The sequence below is a fragment of the Centroberyx affinis genome, unplaced genomic scaffold, assembly GCF_046629955.1.
Source record: "Centroberyx affinis isolate AG114_WGS23_722 - 3 ecotype Tasmania unplaced genomic scaffold, CSIRO-AGI_Caff_v1 ptg000254l_1, whole genome shotgun sequence".
NCBI classification, from domain to species: domain Eukaryota; kingdom Metazoa; phylum Chordata; class Actinopteri; order Beryciformes; family Berycidae; genus Centroberyx; species Centroberyx affinis.
Window position 1 is genome coordinate 68,165 of NW_027278936.1, and position 22,430 is coordinate 90,594.

General features: G+C 40.4%; 2 protein-coding genes across 3 annotated transcripts; both read left to right on the forward strand.

The window, feature by feature from the left end:
• The first annotated feature begins 2,822 nt into the window (after nucleotides 1-2,822).
• lix1l (limb and CNS expressed 1 like) lies at nucleotides 2,823-12,435 on the forward strand. Its single transcript, XM_071545207.1, has 6 exons — nucleotides 2,823-3,248; nucleotides 5,982-6,145; nucleotides 6,855-6,995; nucleotides 7,691-7,786; nucleotides 8,268-8,345; nucleotides 8,883-12,435. The coding sequence occupies exons 1-6, from the start codon at nucleotides 2,912-2,914 to the stop codon at nucleotides 9,132-9,134; spliced, it is 1,068 nt and encodes a 355-aa protein (XP_071401308.1). The 5' UTR covers nucleotides 2,823-2,911; the 3' UTR covers nucleotides 9,135-12,435.
• A 615-nt stretch (nucleotides 12,436-13,050) lies between these two features.
• Nucleotides 13,051-18,411, forward strand: sf3b4 (splicing factor 3b, subunit 4). Of its 2 annotated transcripts, none has more exons than XM_071545250.1 (6): nucleotides 13,051-13,104; nucleotides 14,054-14,182; nucleotides 14,653-15,195; nucleotides 16,042-16,212; nucleotides 16,740-16,910; nucleotides 17,528-18,411. In XM_071545250.1, exons 1-6 carry the CDS (start codon nucleotides 13,071-13,073, stop codon nucleotides 17,698-17,700), a joined length of 1,221 nt encoding a protein of 406 aa, XP_071401351.1. In that variant the 5' UTR covers nucleotides 13,051-13,070; the 3' UTR covers nucleotides 17,701-18,411. The 2 variants fall into 2 exon arrangements, with proteins under 2 accessions (XP_071401351.1, XP_071401344.1); XM_071545243.1 differs by having other exon boundaries at nucleotides 16,740-16,901; nucleotides 17,528-18,408.
• Nucleotides 18,412-22,430: the final 4,019 nt, after the last annotated feature.

Consider the following 22,430-nt stretch of genomic DNA (forward strand, 5'->3'; position numbering starts at 1 on the left):
TCTGTTCAAAAAGCTCTAGCTGGCTTCATCATCCCATGACTCAGTTTATCAGTTAATTACAGCTTGTGCAGCCAGAGAGGTTTTGGTGGCTGGAAATGGAAAACAAAAAGTTACACATGTGCCCATGTGTACTCTACAATAGGACTATCAATATTCAGCATGTCCTGACCAAATGTGTGTGTGGTTGTGTGTGTGTGTGTGTGTGTGTGTGTGTGTGTGTGTGAGAGAGAGAGAGAGAGAGAGAGAGAGAGAGAGAGAGAGAGAGGCATAGCAGAACATGGCTGCCAAGAGAAAGAGTGGATATCAGGAACACATAGTTTTCAAAAATCTCTGAAAAAATACAGAATTTTCAAGATCTAAGTACCAATGAAAAACTGTGTATCCTCCTTGGAGAAAGCTTGAAACAGTAGAACTCTGTGCTCAGTGTGAGCGAGAGAGAGAGAGAGAGAGAGACAGAGAGAGAGAGCGAGAGAGACAGAGAGAGCGAGAGAGCGAGAGAGACAGAGAGAGAGAGCGAGAGAAAGACTCCACACATGCTCTTTAAAAATTATATTAGAATGATGTTTCATGTGTAAACTCATCTTTGCAATACTGCCACATTTTATCGAGATGCACAATTGGGAGTTTTTTCTTTTTAACTTAGAAGCACACTGCAGATTTGTTTCTACTGTCTATGATGAATGAACTGACACAAACACAAACAGTGTGTGTTTGGAACACAGTTTAGACTTATTTACATTGAAAAGGGGAAAGATTGACTCATTTGTTAGTCAAATGATGCTTTGCTTCCCTTTATCATCTTTCAAAATGGGCCACACATCTGTAAACTCCTTTCTCAGACAAGTGGAAAAGACAATTCCAATAATATTCTTTTTTTTGTAAATAGTTGGAACATCAATTATTATTTGGAAAATATGACAAAGCTTGTATCTTACAAGAGCAAATGTAAGCTCATAGGTAGAGTGCTGCTGTGTAAAAAACACTGATGGAGATGCTCACAGCTAAAGGAGGAACCAGTGTGTTTATGGCATTCATGTGAGAGTTCCCAGTTCCTATTAGAGGAGAAACTCTGATGAAATAAAGCTGTCCTTGAAAAGGATAATTTCAGTCAATATATTTTAAGAAATAATTTGCAGTTGCCATGTACAACAATCAGTGCCAGGACAGCAGGCAGCATAGCAGCACAAACACCAGCTTCTCAATCACAGAGCAAAGGAAGAGACTTTTGGTCTCTTCAAATGCACACAGACTTTTCGCAATGCTCAACATTTAGAAAGAGAAATTTGCTTTTCAGAAATTACATGACCCATTTATGCTCAATATATATATTTATATTACCACACAAGTGAATAGAGTTGTTTTTGTTTGTTTTTTAAAAAACATTCTCAGGCTTTTTTTTTTTAATATATATTTTTTAAGGCTCAATAAAAAAGCCAATTCAAACGTCTCAAGGGTCAGAAAATCATAAAAAACATGAGAAGTACATGAGGAGGCAAATTAAAAACATGCTCTGCTCTTTCTTCTGTCCACGGTTCATGGTCCAGTTTACCTCACACATAGGCTACTGGCCACCTTCACCTTGCATTGCCTGTTTGGTTTTCTCTAAGCAGGACCATCATGAACAGTTGCATGTTTTTCACCGTGCTGAGTTCAACGCAGCAGACTGGAACGAGGTAAACACAGTTACTCATCTGCTAAGTTTTAATAACATGCTAGACTCCAGGCTGCAGCTGTGTATTGTAGTTTTACTCTGCCTGTGCCAGGAGGAGGAGAGGAGGCGCAGGCTCGGATTTCTTGGCTTGATGTTTCTCCGCCTATCAATTGCTGCCTTCAAGTCCTGTCGAAGATATCGTAATTATGAATTCAGCACACATACAATCCAACACACTAGTACATAAAACTGGGAAACTGGGAATTTTCTTTGATCCCGAGTTGCTGAAATGTGACTTTAGGGGGCGGGGATCGTGGAAGGCATGCGAATATCTAATAAAAGTGAGGTATGTTTCATTATTGTTTTACATTCTATGCAAATAATTAGCACAGTTGTATTTATTTCCATATGAACTCTATAACTTATTGTTGTCACGCATTTTTGTTTTTAATAGATGAATTAAAGCATCTTTTGCATGCCTGACGCTCATTCTCTCCTCTTCATTCTGGTTGACTTTAATCGACCTCTACTGGTGACCAAGGAACTGCAATAAAATTGACAGGTCTTATGGTGGCCTGTAATTAACATAAATAATAAAGTCTAATTTTCACAATAGAGGCGAGTAAGCTAGTGCCCAAGTCGGCACCTGAGCAGAAATCCAGTATAAGTGTCTAGTCAAGAGATATTTTACTGCAATATAAGCCTATTGTAATTATAATACAGCTTTGCCATTTGCTTTTTTGGCTTGAGTACAAAATATGGTGCTAGTTGCTCGTACCACTGTCTTCCTTATTTGAGCAGTTGAAAGTGCTTAGGGGGTTAGTCTGGTAGTTTTTATTCCTCACATACATATTATGGTAATTTTGTGCAATGGAATAGGAAAAGTGTTATTACATATTCTAATTAAATTATCAAAAACACTTGTAACATGGTCCATTTTGTTATTTTCTGCGACCAAAAGCACTTGAGAAGTCTTTCACGACCTTTAAATTCAGGAGCAGGAGAATACGAGCAGCACTTGAAGGCAGCACCTGACTGACACTCCAGCAGCCTAATCCAGAGGGAAGATGCATAGCAGCAGTGTAATGTTTCGGAGGGACATCGGATAAGTGCTTGTTTCGCCTGTATCCGTCTTTGTCAAAAGCCTGCAAACACTTTTGTCCATAAAGCCTGCTGAGCCCGTTTTTGAATCGCAAAACCGTCGGCTGATAACTGCAGATTTCAACCAGATCCCGGTTTCGCAGACGTTACGTTGGGACAATGGAATCTATCCCGGACAGTATCCGCCCTCAGAGACTACAGCCAGGCATTGGATTCGGTTCAGGATCCACCGGGACCCTCCGCTCCTCTCTCCGGCCCGGGGTTACAGTCCCCATCGCCCCGCTGCTTCCCTCCCCGGCCTCCCTGTGCGCTTCGTCCGGGCCTCCTCCCCCGCCGCCGCCGCTCCAGCTCCACAGCCTGTACGGCAGTATGGGCGGTATGGGGCTGGGACCGGGGGCTGCCGGGCTGTGCAACCCGGGGAACCCGACGGTGCTGAAGGAGGCGGTTGAGGCTGTAGTCCGTAGCTTCGCCAAACACACACAGGGTTATGGCAGAGGTAGCGTCCAGTGGTAATAATGCCTCGTTTTAATGTGCAGACATGCTGTTAGACCTGTGTCCAGTTCTGTCAGTTATGCTCGGAAGGGGGATTTGGAGCCACACAATACCAGAGAGCCACTTTTAGCTACGCCATTTGTTTGGAAGTAGTCCCGTGCTAGCAACGAAAAAAATCACTATAACATTCCTGTCATATGATATAGGGATCAATACTGTTTATATGGCATTCAATAACGAGTTTATAGTGACCTTATCGTGCTTTATGGTTTCATCTACTGTGATATCGCTATAATAATTCTTCATGGAGTTTTAGTTTTGCTGTGATTTTTGCATATTTGCTGTCCCTGTTACAGAAGTAACGTTAACTAGGCTACTAACGTACAGTTCTGTTTCGTAAGGGATTGCTAATCCCGAACAATAAGTATCACATCTCGAGATTTCCCATGTTAAAGTATGCACTTCTGTAGTATATGGCAGGGTATTGCTCCCATGAAAACGTTAAAAAAAAAAAAAGATTAGTAACAGTGAATAATACAGTAGGGGAGAGGCAGGGACTTTACACGAGGCGAGTAGCATGCTTGAAAACTAAAATCAGACGAAAACTACGATAATGCTGGCAGTTGGAGTTAATACAAGTGGCCTTGCCCAATGCTAATAGGATTTATTATCAAAAGACTGTCCCCCCGTGCTCTGATTAACAGTCTCTTCCCTGCTCTATCCCATTTAGGCTACTTAACACCCTCAGCACTGGCAACGCCATAAAAGGTTGTTTTATGAGACTATAGCTATATAACCTATTACATGTTTTTAGTGTTGTTCCAATTTTATGTGGAAGGGGGGCGGGGAGGTAATTCAAATCAAATTTTAAGAGGAAGCCAAATGTGTCATACATTGGGCCTTTTCCAGTGCTTCCTTTTTTCCCACAATATGATACAATTTTGATTTTCCACATGGTTTTCTATGATATAATTATCATTAGGCTTAACCTAACCTATATAAAAAAAAGTAAATTTAAAAAAGTAATTAAAGCAGTGCACGTCTGGCTATTACCAGGGTATTAGAGGGTATTGTAAAAACCTGGCTGCAGAAAAACCACCAATGTGTTAAGACAGACAGAAAAGACAAAGTCAAGAATTTTGTCTGTTATTTATTATTCTTGAACAAGTAGGCCTATTTCCTTCAATCCTTCACATAATTTCTCAGAGGGATGATAAGTCTATTTTTTAACCTTCGTCTTTGATACATTTGTTACATTTGTCAGAGAGGTGGATATAGTTTATATCCAAGAATTACACTTTTTCCTAAAGGAAATTAGTATTGCAAGAAAATTAAGTGCCATGTTCATCCTTGCTCTCTCTTATCCGGGCAGTTTATGGTGAATACAGTTCTCACAAGCAGTTTTGATCACATGGCAAAAGATGCAGGTTTTGTCACAGGACCACAGTCAATAACAGTTGCCCTGTTGCCCTGCATTTGGTTTTTGCTGCTGATGGTTCATGTACCTTGTTTTAGACCACATGTGGACAATTAACAATGTAAGGCCAACGGCTGCAACATGAATGCAGTGCCATTAGCCAACAAAAAAAACCAAAACATTTGAACATTGATTAGTTAAAAGTGTAAAGTAGATATGAGCTCTTTAGACCATATGTTATGGTATTTTTAATATGTAGCTCAAAATCATTCCTCACATGCAGTAAAATAGTCCAAAAGGAGTATTTTATCTCTCTCTTAAACCCTTTGGAGGATAAAAAAGGACTTTCAAGGTCTGAGTTTATTTAGTATCACCTACTTTGTGTGGACCTTGTTCATAAGGTTTTTTTTTCAGATACTAACTACATGGCAGCATAATGGGATGCACACTGGATATCAGCAAATAGCACTTAACTCAGTTCAGTAATACAATCAATTCTTACTTGTTGATAGGCTAACAATAAGATCAAAGTTAATAATGAGGATTTTGACTTTCAAACAGTAAGAGTGTTAACAAAATTGTTGGGATTGGTATTATCCTGAAAGTGTAGGGATTTATACATAGCTGATCTCAGGACAGGCCTCTCAGCCTGTTGATAGAGGCCTCTAGTCAGGGGCTGCGGCACTAAAACTTACTGATCAGTCTCCAGAAACTGTGTGAGCAAGAAGCTGCCTGTGTTTGTATCCAATAGCGAGAGCTGGGAGGCAAAGGAAAACAGAGAACCTTGGATAAAGTTGGCTGCGCTCACATCTCTCTGCAGACCAAAGCCCAAATAATAATTTATGACAGAACTGTAACTTTAACTGCTTTTCTTTGTTGTTGCTTCTCTGTGGAGGACAGAAATGTTATATTGACAAAATGAGCGTATCAAGCGAAGGGTTCAGTGAGTGTTTCTTTAAGCAACTGAGGTGATGGGGGATTTCCACCAGGCAGCCACCTAAATATTTTTTCTAATCAGGAAAAGCCCCTTTCCATCCTTGATATGACATTCCCCCAAACCCTTTCCATCTTCGTAGTTAGAGAGGATATTGCACTTCCCGGTCAGTGGCTACAGGCAAATGATGCTTTCAATGCAAACTGCAGATAATGGACAGCATTTTGATTTCCGGAAAGAAAACAATAGTTTCTTATCTGTTAAACGTGATAACCGCTAATTTAAACTTGCATTTTAAACCATAACTCTTCTTATGTAAACAGGGTGCATGATAAAAGGTTGATCAACCACAAAGTGACAAGGCCTCTTCTCTCTCTGTCCTCCAGTTAATGTGGTGGAGGCTTTGCAGGAGTTTTGGCAGATGAAGCTGACCAGAGGGGCGGACCTGCGGAACGGGGCTCTGGTGGTTTATGAAATGGTCCCGTCCAACAACCCACCATACGTCTGCTATGTTAGCCTTCCAGGAGGCAGCTGCTTTGGAAGCTTCCAGGTACAGTATGTGTATTCTGTTAGCGTGAGTGTTATTACACTGTTTTACCTACCTGTTTTATTGAGTAATGTTCTGTGGCAGCGCAATTTGATTACAACAATGACTAAGTGCTTTATAAGACAAATAAGCATTTTTTGTCATCATCATCATAAACTTTTAGGTGACACAATAAACTCATCAGTTTCTGTTTTCAGAAATATATTTATAATTCAGTGTTTTTTGTGCCAAAATATTTGCACTAGACAAGAAGAAATATTCACTTCTTTCCTACTGTACTCTCTACTCTCTGCTAGATTGATGGCATGAAAGTAAAACTCAAATTGGTAGAATTCAAATTAGGTATTACAGAAGTTATTAGCTATCTTGTGTCCGTTACTTACAAAACAGCTACAGTCAAAAGATGTAGCCTAATCATCTGTGATTTTAAAATAGTGAGAAATTAACATCAAGTAACATTTTTTTCTTTTGAATATGGGTTTGAATATTATTCATTCAAACACCAAGTTACAAGCTTATAAAACTCAATATGTGAAACCTGCTTGCAACCACAGGACTTCAAATATGGCTACGAATTTGTTACTACAAAACACCAAATTCCTAGTTCATTAATTTCACTCCATATATAGCACTGCCAGTCCTTACCCTATTGATTCTATCTGTGTATCTGATGGTACCTGAAAGCTAACAGATACATTTTCACTGTTGACAGTTCTGTCCAACCAAGGCAGAGGCAAGACGCAGCGCTGCCAAGATTGCTCTGATGAACTCTGTTTTCAACGAACATCCCTCCCGTCGCATCACAGACGACTTCATCGAGAAGAGTGTGTGTGAGGCCCTGGCCTCCTTCAACGTAAGTTAGAATGACACAAGGTGGAAAGTCACCAATACCTTAGTCCACACCACTGGTACTCACATTGAATCACTCAAGTAGAAAAGACAGTAAAGGGGACTCCAATTTGTAAAGTATACGCAATCAATACACAGGCACATGAAAATGAAGATATTGAAGTAAATGTGTAAATGTTTCTCAGTAAATGTGACACCAAACATGCCAAAAGCCTATTTTGTGTTGAGAAAACCTTACAAGCACATGGATTTCTAGAAGACCTGTGGAAGTTCTGTTGGCTTATACAAAGTACACCAATAGTTGATGCTTTCAAAAGACAGGGGTAGGCAAAATATCATCCCTTTGAACTGGGCTGGACAACCAAAAATCACTTAATTTGGCCAAAGTAGCTCCTATTCAAAAATTAATGAGGAAAAGAGATCAGAGAGGCCTTTGAAAACCTTTCAAAACAGTTCAATTCTCGACAAAATATGTATTTTTTTAAAGCCAAAATTGAAGGATATTCTGCAAGGAGATATTTCACATACTTATACAGATAATATTCACATAATCAAAAAAAGAAAACATTATTGCAGATATAGAAGATATTTTTAGTCATCCTTCTCAGTATCAGCGTCTGACCCCAAAATCCAGCCCATTGAAGCCCCACTTTGAGCCCATGTAGCACACTGACTTTAATTGCTTGTTGTCCTTCACAGGGAAACAGAGAGGAGGCGGACAATCCCAGCACAGGAATTGGGGCATTTCGCTTCATGCTCGAGTCCAACAAAGGAAAATCCATGCTGGAGTTTCAGGTGCATAAAATATGGAGTGTGTATGTTTGTATGGACATAAGAACCAGTGAAGACCAGTCTTGGCTGAACTTGAATGTTGTGACATATAATGAAATATATGTACATGGATACTTTTTTTAATAGTTTTTACGCATGGTTGTAACAAATATGGAGACAAAAACATTAGCAGCTGGACAGAACCACCAGTGGTTTTTAATTTGCATAGCTTTGGCTTACTGATGACTCTCCTCTTCCCTGAAATGTATTAGCATTTTATGTGGGGAACTGCTCAGAGACCTCCAATGGGGTTCCTTGGTTCGGTTCGGTCCCAGATGTGACCAGTTTATCTACAGCTAGCATGGGACTTAAGGCTAGAATGGCTTTACACTGTTTCAAAATGGAAATGGAAATGGAAACTCAAGGCTGCATGCATGGTGTGCAAATCTTTTGAAAGTGGGTTCTGTCTCTTATTCCTGCCTGCTTAGCTGTGTTTTTGTTTCAGGAACTGATGACTGTGTTCCAGCTGCTGCACTGGAACGGAAGCCTCAAGGCCATGAGAGAAAGACAATGTTCCCGACAGGTCTGTGTTTTTTAGACTATCAAAGGGGAGAGCAACACTTAACCTTCTTACTCTTTGATGCATACTATCTTCACCACTGAACTTATTTAATAATAATAATAATAATAATAAACTTTATTTGTATAGCACCTTTCATACAAGAAATGCAGCTCAAAGTGCTTTACAACAAAGAAATTACATGCATGAAAATAGACATAGAATGAGCATAACATAAGATGGAAAATAAAACCCACTGAATAATAATAAAAATAATGTTAAGAAATAGAGTACATAGAATGCATAAAATCAAGTAAAATACAACATTTTAATAGAAGTGCAGTAGTGCATAAGTGCGAAGCAAGTGCAAAAAAAAAAAAAAAAAAAAAAGTTTAAGGCCTGTATCAGGAAAGTCATAGCTAGTTAAAGGCTAAAGTGAAGAGATAAGTTTTTAGCTTTCTTTTAAAAATATTTAGTGAGCTGGCTTCCCTGATATCTATAGGTAGTGTGTTCCATAGCTTTGGGGCGTAATTGACAAAGGCTGCACTATTTGACTCGCAGGAGGTGCTGGCTCATTATTCCCATCGGGCTCTGGACGATGACATGCGCACCCAAATGGCGGCCGACTGGGTGAACCGGGAGCAGGGGGTTGCGGGCACTATCGGCCAGGAGCTGGCCTCCACGGAGCGGGAGCTGGAGGAGGCCCGGCTGGCAGGCAGAGAACTGCGTTTCCACAAGGAGAAGAAAGACATCCTGATGTTAGCTGTGGGCCAGCTCAATGCCGCCAACACCGCCACACTCCCCTCACACTAAATCAGCAGCTCCTCGGGGAAAAAAACGCCTTCACGCTCCGTAGGATTCTTGGTAACAGTATTCAACACTTCCTAGATATAACGGTAACTTTTGTATCTTATATGAAGGTATGAGGTTCAGATATTCAAGCCTTGTTTTATGCACATCCATCCTCCATAACAAGCATTTACCGCTATAGCCGTTACCTCTTTGTGCCTAGTGATTACAGGACAATAGTGCTTTGTTTTAATTACCTGTAAACGCGCTTGGCACACCAGCTGACTGGGGTTTACGCCTTTTAATGCGTTTTATTTCAAGCTGTCCTCACGCAACGTAAATCTTACATCGTAGACCTAGAGAGACAACGCCTGCCTTTCATCAGCGAATGTACAGGGCATATAGTGGTATGACCCATCAAGCCAAACAGATCTGATCAAGGTATGGATCATTCTGAGGTCAGATCAATGTGTTTCTCCAAAGTGTTCGGTGTGTTTACTTGCACATAGTGTTCTGGATACTGGGTAGTTGTTGTCGTATTCAAGATATATGAATCTTTAAAATCCTGATAGTAAATATCCCTGTGTACATGAAAAAACAGAATAATTCAAAAATATTACCACAGAAACAGAACTTACTTAGACAGTAAAAACCAGCGATGAATGGGATAAAGTGTTTACATGTGTCAGTATCCCGGCTAATATCAGCATATCCCAGAAATCCTAATCGGGTTTCTCATAGTGTGTGTATATGCCCTTGTATTGGGAATATGGTGTTAAATTGTACCAATGGTATCCTTGAATCATGTCAGAATTGAAATGTGCATGGAAACACACTCATTGGCTTTTGTAATGTTGTTAGGGTACATTGCAAAAAATATCAGCTGGTTACTGATTGCTTTGACAAAAGCTCAGGTATCTGAAAAATCAGATAATGGACCCTCGCTTTGTTTTCAGTTTTATTTTTTTATTTTGTTTTTTGAAGGCTTATGAAAACTACTCCAGCATTCTTTTTATGTTTGGTGACTATGAGACTGGCAGAATGTATATTTTCAGTGTGCTACAACTAAAGGACCTTTAAAACAATGCTCCTCTATATTTAACATACTCTTTAAACAGGAATCAGTGTTATAATACTGATTCTGTTGGTTCTCTGTGGTCAGGTGCTTTTCACAGAAAGGAACGTTTCTATTGAAATTCAGAAGGATTAATGCGTGGCAAACTAAAATGTAGGTGGGGATTTCAACAGAAACATCCAATAGCCACTTGCACACCGCGGTGGTAGAGGGGGGATCTTCTGTTAAAAGTACAGTTTGGGTTTTTAAGGATCTGATTCATCACACATCGTGAATCATTGTAGTCGACCCAAACAGTAGCTGCACTTGTGGTGTGATTTTCTGAGATCCTGGAAGCAGAAATTGTTGCTAGCAATGCTAGTGTAAGTCCATGGGGCTAAAAACTGTTTCTAAAAATCTCATTTATCACCGTCCAAACTGTTTCACAACACAGTTAACTATGTAGAAGGACCTAATTTTTTTTTAATTTTGTATAAATAGTATTTCCTAGATATTTCTCTCTCTATCTAGATTGTCTCTTAATGCAGTATTGCTCTCTAGATGAAGGCATTTTCAGTGAGTGGTTCTTTTAAAGACCCCATGTAATGGAAATCAGACTTTAGTTGATAATGTGTGGCTCTGATGAAAAAAGGAAATGTGGGCAGGAGTTATGCAAGTTAAACAGTAGGAGGGCACAGCTTGTTGCTGAATGTTTTATAGTCAACAGCAGCAACTGATTACACAAAATGTGAGGAGACAGCAAATAAAAAACAAAGAAATATGGGGTGGAATATGGTTGAAGCTAGACAATTTTTAGATTATATTGCTGTATTTATTTCCTGGGATCATGGTGCCTTTTTTTTAATTGCTAGCAGGCAATGGTTAGATACTTTGCTTAAGAACTCAAAAGTGTTTTTTCATTTCATGGAGTCTTTAAAGGAAATTTTAAGTCTTTAAAGTTTCACTCTGCTTTTCAAGGTCTTCTGTCATAAGCAGTCGTTACATCTAAAAGTTATAGATTATATCTTGGCTTTAAATCAAAGTTACATTAATAGGTTACATTACAGTTACAGTACCTTAATATGTTACATTATATTAGGTAATGAAGGATTTACTTTGTCATGTTACCTTTGATATACTTTCACAAACATTTTAGATAGTGTTAAGTTTGGTACTAAATTGTGTGTGCTTCACTTTTAGAAATATGACTCTACGAGTAAGTTTGTGTTACTTGTAATTCTACTCAGTTTTAAAAGGAAATGTGTTATATTATGTCTCTGATTGAAGTGACACTTGATTTCTTTATTGTAACTTACTGTTACATAATTAGCTGCCCCCCCTGCACGAAGTGTGATATACAAGTCTGCCTGACAAAATACACAGACAAGTTGAAAAAATTAATCTTAAGTAATTTCCACAGACTTTGCAGCAAAAAATGATGCAAAATTGAACCCTTTATTCTAACTGAAAGGTTAGATCAAAATCTTTAACACTTCATGCTAATAAAATATTAAAATGTAAATATGGCCATTGAAGTGGTCCAGCAGAGAACACTGTGACCCCCTGTGGCTTGGTCACCTGGATCTAGCATCATTAATCTCTTGTTTTCCTTGTCACTTGTGTTCACTTGTTAACCACATTTTGAATTAAGCAACTCGTGGGTCTGGCCTGGAAACTCAACTGTGGATACATTTCCTGAAGTCATCAGTGATTGTATCGTCCCCCTGGGCCAATTCCAAGTCCATACAAATTCAAGCTGAATGTGGTTAACAAGTGAAAATGAAAACAAGCAGTTGAAGCTTGTTCTGAATGAGCTGGATTCAGGCAAGAGGCTGGAGATCTTGCATTGTGTGTTTGTGCATTTTTCTTCTACTTTAGACACTGTTATATATATATATGCCACAAACCTCAAGCCATTAACTTCAGAGCTCTCTTGTTATAAACACCTTTGATACCTTTCTTGACATGTTTCTTTGTGATCATAATCAGTTAAGGATTTCTTTTATACAATGTTAAACAATGGTAGGCTTATATAAGCTCATATATTTTTTTCTTGTTACCGTCCATTTTATATTAAAAAAAAATCTTTGGCTTTTCATTTTTTGGCTTTGGTGCATGATGTTTTGATCAAATTTTGTTTTATATGTTTCATATTCTATACAGTATTATTTTATAAAAATGTTTCTTAAGGCCCCTATTGTATGTATTTTCTATGAACATTTTGTATTCCATGTTTATACTTTCAGTAGATTTATATACTGTAATAAATCAGCCAATACAACTGTTTATCAAGTTGTCTTGTTATTTGTTTCACTGTTCAGTAAAAGGATGAATACTGAACCTAGGTAAAGTATTGATAGGTAAAACCCTATTTACACTAATGAAAATGTGGCTTTTCTCAGCTGTTTTAGATTGAACTCTACACAGTTTCAGTTGTATAACCCAGTGGTTCTCAATGTGGGGTCCGGGGACCACCAGGGGTCCTTGAGGGGGTTCCAAGGGGTCCCCAGCAAATTGATAAAGTGTTAAACATCACCAATACTCCATTTACAAGATGTTAACACAATTAGAGAATTTAGAAGAATGACTGATTTGGTCATAGATTCACTGTTGTCTCTCTACCTACAGTACAGATAGTCATGGAATTCTGGACAAAATCAAATCTGACAAGAAAAATATTCTCAGATTTGGGTCCGAGATGCCAAATTTCATCAAATGGGCGTCCGTGGCCCTAATGTGCACTAAATTATATATGAATATGAAAAAGGTTGAGAACCACTGATGATAGTTTGCCTCTGCTGGCAAAAGCTAGAAAAAAAAAAAGCTCACGGAACTTCCGCCTCCGTCACTCAGTGGAGGAAGAGGCGGAGCTACGTTTGAGGACGCTTCCCCTGCGTTCATTCAACATGGCGGCGGGGCCAATTTCGGAACGAAACCAAGGTAGGTGCATCATTGGATTATCGTGTTCAACCATACCTTTGTAGTTAATTCATACTTTTCCCAAAGTATTTGCAAGACTACATGTGTAAACTTCGAGCGCTTTGTAAAGTTGCTGGCCGCCTGGTTAACGGTTTGCAGGAAGCCGGTCAGACAGAGAAACACATGGGACTCGTTTGTTTGGCTTGCCGCTAAGCTCAGCCATTCATTTACAATTTAAGTGATTTAAGTTTCATTTACTCGCATGGTGCCGTTACCAGCCGTGTATTGGGTGCTTCTAAACTTGGGTGTGATGCAGTTCCTAGTGTAGGGGCCGCCCTGATAGAGGAGCTATTGTTGTTAGCCACATCACACCTGGGCGCAGTATCAAGTTAGCTAACATTAGCCTAGCAAGCTACATAACTTACCATAGAATCTATGCGGGTTAGCTGACTGTCTTTCCCAAACAACTAGAAAGCTAACAGCTTTTTATCTACATCTGCATATAGAGCCATAATTTATTTGCTGGTGGCAATGGGTAACGTCTGCGGATTCTAACGTTTTATATCTAGTTTAGTTAATTTTGGCCATCTGAACGTAGCTGTTTTCTAGTTACTAATGTTAGAAGATGGGCCGGAGGTTTGGTGTTGGAGAGTCAGGTGATCTGCCATCTGGAACGGGTTGAAACAATAAGGCAGAGTTGTAGTAGTAATGAAAAGGAATTGTGTACTGCACCTTGAAGTGAAGGATGAGAGAACCAACGTTGACAATTCAGAAGACCTAATTTTATTGGTGTCTAATTTCATGGTGTGTATGGTCAGCAACAGCCAGACTATCTCATATCAAGTCATTCTATTTCTTTTTTCTTTTTCCAATCTATCCAGAACTATAGCGGAACCAAAACTGTGGTAGAATTTAGACACCTTTCTCTGAAATATCTCAATGTACCTTTCTTGTTTGTGTTCTCCAATAGACGCCACTGTGTATGTCGGTGGCTTGGATGAGAAAGTCTCAGAGCCGCTACTATGGGAGCTCTTCCTGCAGGCTGGCCCTGTGGTCAACACACACATGCCCAAAGACAGGGTCACGGGCCAACATCAAGGTGAGTATCTTCAAATATGCTTTAATTCAGTTGTTACCATCAGGGTTAATATTTTCAGTCTCACTTTATTTGGATAGTCCAATGTTTCTAGTGATACTCATAATTGTGTGAAGGTTGGGATTAATGGTAGAAATAGGGTCAGTTTAGGGTTGGGTTTAGGTTTAAAAATGGGGTTAGGGTTACAAAGACTGGAGATGCACCAAATAAGCAACAAAGTTATTATCTAGTACTATCTGTATGTAGTAACTATCCAAATAAAGTGTTACCATAATTTCCATCACTATGACAAATTAGTGAAGAAAGAGAATGGTACAGCCAGGCAATGTTGGATTGCAACACAAAATAGTTTGATAACACAAGTTAGCAGAACTTCAGTGAGACAAGATAGCAAGGTAGTCTGACAGGGATACACAGACAAGAGTTGATGAGCCTGAAGCTTGTACTCATGTAAGATTTTCACTCCTCCCCAGGTTATGGCTTTGTGGAGTTCCTTAGTGAAGAGGACGCTGACTATGCCATCAAAATCATGAATATGATCAAGCTCTATGGCAAACCCATCCGAGTCAACAAGGCCTCGGCGCACAACAAAAACCTGGACGTGGGTGCCAACATCTTCATCGGTAACCTGGACCCGGAGATTGACGAGAAACTGCTCTACGACACATTCAGTGCCTTTGGCGTGATCCTCCAGACGCCCAAAATCATGCGCGACCCAGATACCGGCAACTCCAAGGGTTACGCCTTCATCAATTTTGCCAGCTTCGATGCGTCAGATGCCGCCATCGAGGCTATGAACGGCCAGTACCTCTGCAACCGGCCCATCACAGTGTCCTACGCGTTCAAGAAAGATTCCAAAGGGGAGCGGCACGGCTCGGCTGCGGAGCGCCTCTTGGCCGCCCAGAACCCTCTTTCCCAGGCGGACAGGCCTCACCAGCTGTTCGCGGACGCCCCGCCTCCACCCTCTGCTCCGACACCGGTCCTGACCACACTGGGGGCCGGGATGCCCATGCCTGGTAAGACCGAAACACAATGGTTATACAGGGTCGATTTAAAGGGTCTGGGGTGTTTGTTCACAATTTAACTTTTTCTGACTTATTTTGAGTATATCTCAGCATAACGTTTCTATATTTTTCCAGTTAGAGAGTCATATAAACATTTAACAACTAATTGCCTATGACTTTGATCTTCTGGGTTAAGATGATTTCCAACAACCACTATCCATCACTGTGTGGATGTAGAAATATTCTACTGACAATGAATCACGTCTGATGCTATATTTTAGGTAATATGGTTATAAAGATAATAACTATAACTATAACACATAGTACAACATCTGATATCTGCTTAGTACAACACACAAAATGGCAGCTGTGCTCCTAGCTTTGTTGGTTTGTTGTGTTTCTAATACTGTGCTTCATATCTGCTACACTGTCATAATCTATACATTTCTGCATCTAATAAATGTCTTGGCATGAGTATCTGAATCTGGCGAGTGCTATGAGGGCAGACAACAGGTTGAATTACAGGCTGAAGATGGAGTAGGCCCTTGAAAATGAGAGGTGCTGCTCTGACTCATGTATCCTTTTATCAGTGGGTGGTAATGAGATTGATTTAATTTAATCTTGGATAATGTCTGAAAGTAACATCAAGTCAACATGGCAGCTGAGAAATGAAACCTTTTTATGAGTTACTAATAAAATTACGAAGTTATAACATTGGGTAGGATAAATGGAATGTTCCATTTGTAAACCAATCCATCACTCTCAGCCGCACTGCATCATGTAGCCATACTTTGAGCACTAATAAGCAGCACAAATCGATAATACATTTTAATGGGAAATGATGCTTTTTTTCTGCAGGCATGCCGCCTCCTGGTGCGTTTCCTCCCGTCCCTCCCCCAGGATCGATGCCTCCAGGAATGCCCCCTGGTATGCCCATGCCCCCAAACGCAGGGGGACCAGGACCACAGCCTGGTGGCTCAGGACCTCCGCCTGGACCACCGCCCTTCCCCCCAGCCGGCATGCATCCAGGTAACAGCTTGTTCTGCCTAGGGGTGAAATCCCTTCAAGCTCACAATGCTTTCCCACAGTGGCTGCAGTCACACCACTGGGAGTGGGGCTCAAATTATATGCAGTTATTTTCCTGAAACTGTTTTCTGATAATAACACCACATTTGTATTGCATATCAAATGAATCCAAAACACAAGCTTGGGGTTGGAAAATATTTTTCTCTGAAATTGACAGAGCATACTGACTGACCGCTTAAAGTTGAGTTTTAAATGTATTCTTAATAAGTAAAAAGTTATGCAATGGAATGACAAAACCAGTTAATTAATTAGCCTAGCTTTGCCACCTTTCACTGTAAAATCTCAACTTTTTCTGCATGGAAAGATATGCATGCATATTTTCGTCCACACCCTCTACACATAAGCCCCTGATCTTCCATTTTCTGCTCGGAGAAAACTGGACAGCTTCCAGCGAAAATGTAAGCTGATGGAACCCACGAGATGCTGGATACTTGCTGGAGCACGCAGTAAAGTTTGTTTTTATCCCACAGGTATGCCTCAGATGCCCATGCCACCTCATGCCCCCCCTGGCATGGTGCCCCCGCCTCCTGGTCCCCCAGGATCAAACCAGCACCGGGCACCACCGCCTCCTGGCATGCCCCCCCACCCACACATGGGCATGCCACCCAGAGGACCATATGGACCCCCCATGGGTAAGCACTGTGCCATCTCATTACATGTTTAGTATCAACTAAAATGTCTAAAACTCACGAAAACTATCTTTTTGAGGGAAAATTGCCATGTCCTATTTTGTAAGTGAATCTTATAGTGTAGCCTATAAGAGAACATCTGAATTGTTCATTCCATAACCTTACCTGTACATCTATAATATCCAGTGGTATAAGTATAGAACCAATTATTTGTAATGCTGAAACTAGCCCATATGGCCACTATGACTATGGCCACCATGACTAACAAATTTCCTGTGAGAAGGCCTACTATTAATTAACAGAATTTTATAGATGGCTCATCATAGTACAATAAATTGTGATGTTCTTTTTGTCAAGAACAACACCCTCACTATAGTCATGAACCATACCTGATTAATTTCATTTCAATACATTTGAGCCATAAAATCCTTGTTTATAAGTCTGAAATGGCAACAGATGCATTGTCAGATCTGGTATGTTTGTGCTATTATTTACACTAAGCACATTTAACAATGGCTATGGTCAAAGCATGGGTAAGATCCCCCCTTCTCCTGTACTCTAAGCGTCTTTGAGTACCTACCTTGAGCTCTACACAAATAAAATGTATTATTGTTATTTTAATTTACCAGGTCCCCCCATGCATCCGGGTATGAGAGGGCCGCCTCCTCCCATGCCTCCGCCTGGCTATGGCAGCGGCCCTCCTCGCCCGCCGCCCTTCGGCTTCCAGAGAGGGCCTCCCATGCCCCCGAGGCCCCCGGGTGCCCCGCCGCGGGTTCCTATGAGAGGACCGATGCCCCCGTAGTCTACTTCAGACTGCAGCGAGGGGCTCTCATTTTGCTTTTTTTTAACATCCCCATATCTGCCCTAGATTATAACTGTGAGACTAATTTAACCACCACTTTGTATCTTTTGTTGTCATTGTACAGATGCTGGACCTGTGAGGAATAAAGGTTTTAATACAAGTCTTGGATCTTTCCCCCCCCATAGAATATACCTGCTTTATGATCATTTTAGCCATTTTCCCTTTGAAAAGCTCAGACAGGAGACCTGATTTTCAATTGAACATTCAGCCTGAATAATGAAAAGGGAAATGGCAAGCCTCCTTTAAGGAATACAGACAAAGGCGAAATCTTCAAAGTGTCAGTTTGCGGCAGTGGCCTAACATACACTATTTTAATTGGTAGTTGCAGATGGTTAAAGGCAGAGTTGGCTCATTTTGTCCTCATTTCATGCAAGCGTTTTAAGTATTTTGATCTCAAAACAATTTTCTAACATCACTGTCCTTATTAAAAATGATTTAGCAGCTTGGTCAATAAAATGTACAGCAGTCTCGTCCTCAGGATAGAAAAGGGAAGAAAGAAAGAGGAGAAAAGTAATCATTCAGCGACCCCCTCCTGCTGCATCATCTGTGCAAGTTATATGACAGGTATGGTCAAAATGAAACAGTCTAGCCTCATTAATGGGTTCTGTTGCTTCTATAGTGGTACAGTGTTGTTTTTTTTTGGGGGGGGGGCATGGTTTACACCTCTTAGAAGACATAATCATGTTTATTGCCACTGCTGTAGAGAAATCACTGCCAATAAAAGTCAGTCAGTTTTTAACCACTGAAATATTAGATGGCCTATATAGGTGGAAATGGGCTGCTGCATTTTACAGGATTGGTGTCAAACTGGTAGGAATATTTAGTACAGTAACACATACACTCATTTTTTTAATCTAAATACCCTGGCGCACATGTACTAGGCAAATGGTTAGCATTTGTTGTGCATTGGCCCTGTGACGCACTGGTGACCTGTAGAGTGTGTTTCCCTGCCTTCTGCCCAGTGCATGCTGGGATAAGCCCCAGCACCCTGTGGCCCTGAAAAGGATTAAGCAGGCTGAGGAAATGAATGAATGCCTCATCTTGCCCAATGCAAAGCAATGTCAAAATGCCTGTTTCTTCCCACACAAAGAAAATCTATATGGCAGTTTGCGACTACCTGTAAACTAGTCAGCATTTCTGTGGTCAGACAAATCATGTCGAACCAACTTAGTTATTTTGCAACTGTGACAAATTTTCAATTAAACCTGTCATCAAAATACTGCAAACTGCATCATAGCTGTCAAGAGTGAAGCTATTTAACAGAAGACTAAAAATAACATTTTTTTCCCCCCAAAATTTGTTGGGTGTAACCTTTTTTTTGTCATTGCCACTGGCAAATGTCCAAATATGGCAGACTATTGAATTAATGGCCTATAGATTAAATTTATTTCAGCACCTGGGACAAATAGGTTCCCTAGAATACATGCTGATTTGATTGGTTTGATTGCGTTGTGTGTGTGTAATGTGAAAATGCACCCTGTTTTATTTTTATTTTATCGATAGTTAATGGGAGCATTTCTTCATGAGATACAGCATGCACAAAAGAAATCTACATCACAAGGCAGGCTCAATCACAAATATCCCCAGAAAAACAACTTAAGACAGATTTCCCTCGCTCCACCCCAAACGCACAATCTCTCAAAAACCATCTGCTCCACTCGTAGTTTATCACGTCTTTTATAGCCCAATAAATTTTGTCTCCATGGTCCAATACTGACAAATGTTTCTTGGAAAATTGACTTCCTTCTGTCAAGTGAGAAGCGATGCCTTGGTGGTTTTCATTCTCGTCCACCACCCAGATTTGTGCAGCTGGAGGCTCAAAAGGATGAATGCTTATCTCACATGCAAACACTTTGAAATAAATATGTACAGCCTACAGAATATGGGATGGTAGTTTATCAAATAGCTAACAATTATTTTAACCAAACTTCAAAAAGACCAAGAGTCTAAAATGAATTTTGTATTGGAAACACAAAACATGAAAGGGAAAAGTAAATGAGGTATTATAATTAATTAATTTTAGTTTTTGATTCAGACAGTAACAATTTGTTGAAAGCCAGCAGATTACTGACCTAATTGTGGGAAAAAAAGTTATGCAAAAAAACAATAAAAAAAAAAAGTGCATTCATCTCTATTTGGGTGACTTAGGGTCTGCCTGTCCTCTCCCTCTGTATGAATGTCATGTGTATTAATTTTCTTCAGTACAAGGCACACACACACAAACACACTGTACATACAGAGACACAAAGTTTTCTCACTTCTCTTCAGGTTCAGAGGAGTGGAGCGCACCCTGCTGTGCCATCACACTCAAACCTACCAGTGTCTGTGCAATGACTTGTAACAGCTATGAGGATGTGAGGGGGTCGAAGGTGTTGGAAAGCTTTTTGTGTGCGTGTGTGTCTTGTAGCTGAATTTGTAGCAAAGAGGGAACAACTTTCCAAAGTGATTTAAACCACTAGAAGAAGCACTGAGCTTTGATTTACTACAGTGACTTAGTGGCATTATCTACTCATTGGTTTGTTACACAATATAAACTCAAAAAATCACATTTCTAATCTCCACAGAGAAGTTGTAGCCTATTTATAGGACGCGGGCGATGACCTCATTGACTGTCAAGAAAGCTCACGTTTCTTTGTAGCAGGTCTTGTTGAAAGGGATCAAGAATGGCAAGTGGTTGGCATGGCAACAAGAGTCAGGTGCGTGTGTGTTGCGCGCGTGTGTGTTGTCTGCACACAATTTGATATTCATGCATACAGACAATTATCTACTTCTCAAACCAGATGGATGAAAATATGGTATGAGGGCGCATGCGTGCGTGGGTATATATATATATTTAATATGAATATTTCTGAGCCGTTTGATGCAAAGACTTATAATTAATTGCCTGGAGATATACCTAAAAAAAAAGGCACGAGAGATGCGAGGGGTCATGTTTAGGAATCACGAGCTTAAATGAGCAGGGTGCAGCAGCCTCCACAAAGCGGCAGGTCAAAGAAATGATCGCAGATTGTGTGCAGATATGCGCCAATCCGTCCAGATAGCAAGGCGTTAATGTGTTCCTGCGCTGAGGGTTGCATGGGGGAGGGGACCCCTGCGCTTCACTGTAAGTCACTGTGGATGGCGTGGACTTCTCTCTCATAAATTGCAAAGCATCACTCCGTTCACAGCAACAGCCTCGGACGCATCATCATCACCGCCGCCGCCACCGCCACCATCATCATCATCATCATCTCTGGGAAATACACGGGATCACTTCGCGGGATCAAGGTGAGACTGTGTTTTGCGTGATTCATATTAGGCTATTAGTGGTGGTTGCCGTTTTTCATCATTTTAAAGCGAGGCATTATGCATTAGGTTAAGACATCCTGAGGAATAGACGATGGGCGTGTTCTCCAACCGTTTGCTTCATACAGCAATTAAGATCGATTTGTAAATCAAGCGGGCCTATAATCCAGTCCAAGTCGTGACAGGCTCCTGGCAGTGTTTTCTAAGAATTAGCACACATCTCAGGATACAGGCTGGGACGCATCAGGCTGCTGTTTGTGATAGCTGATGTTTTTATATTATATTTAAGGTGGTCTATTAGCGACAAGGCCTTTTTTCTCATCATCACTGAAGAAGTAGCATATTACATCTGACCAATTAACGAAATATCGGGTTAACCTATTCGCCAGGTCAGAATTAAACCCATCATAAATGGGATTGGGGGTTTATTAATTTGCTCATTTTTTTGGTCAAAATCTTTAGCCACATTTTTGCTGCCCGCTCATAACCAATTGCTGCGCGTGCCTCTTACGAAAAAAAAAAGCTGTAACAAATCGTAGACGGATAGGCTACTATACAAATATCACAACCTAACCCTATAGGAATATTATTGTGACATCATACAAATATCATTAAGGTTACTATAAACTCACTAATGAGTAGCACAGACACAATATAGGAATATTCTTGTGATTTTTGGCTCGGAGGAAGCTCGGTCCGATATTATCTTCAGGTGTCTCCAGATTGTCAGATTCATCATGACACTTCACGCCTAATAGAAACCTTCCCCTGCTTCAGTAAGCTTGTCTGCATCTGATGGCTATCTGCTGTGCTTGACCTTGCAAAGAACTCGCAGAAAATGATGCAATCTTGAATGAAAATAGCCATGGAAGACAAAAAAGGGGGTTGCTCAAACGAGAGAGTAGTAAATATCCCTGATCCTCAGGCCTCCCTCCTCTTTACAGGGCCTAAGAGGGTTGTGTGGTGCAGGCTGAGGCTATAGAGACGTTTCCAAATTGACAGCAATAACAAAATGAGAAGTAAAAGCTTTTGTTTGAGTCCACTACTCCTCTCCTTTACCTTCGTTTTTTCTGTGAAGAAAACAGAAGATTGGTAGTAAGGATTGTGCTTATAGCCTACCTGTTGCATAATGGACACAGTAGTCTATTGTCTTAATGAAAAAATAACTATAATGTTCCTATCATATTCCTAAAGGCACTTATGGTGTGTTTGTAGTATGCAATAGAGAGTTTAAAGTGACCTTATTGTACTTTATGGTGATCTGCATGATATGATGATATCTGCATTGTATTCCCCTAAATTTTATTATAGGACTACTATAGAGTCTGATGATTTTGCCGCAAATGAAACCTGGAGTCTTGCTTTTTCCTCCCCATCATCTTCGT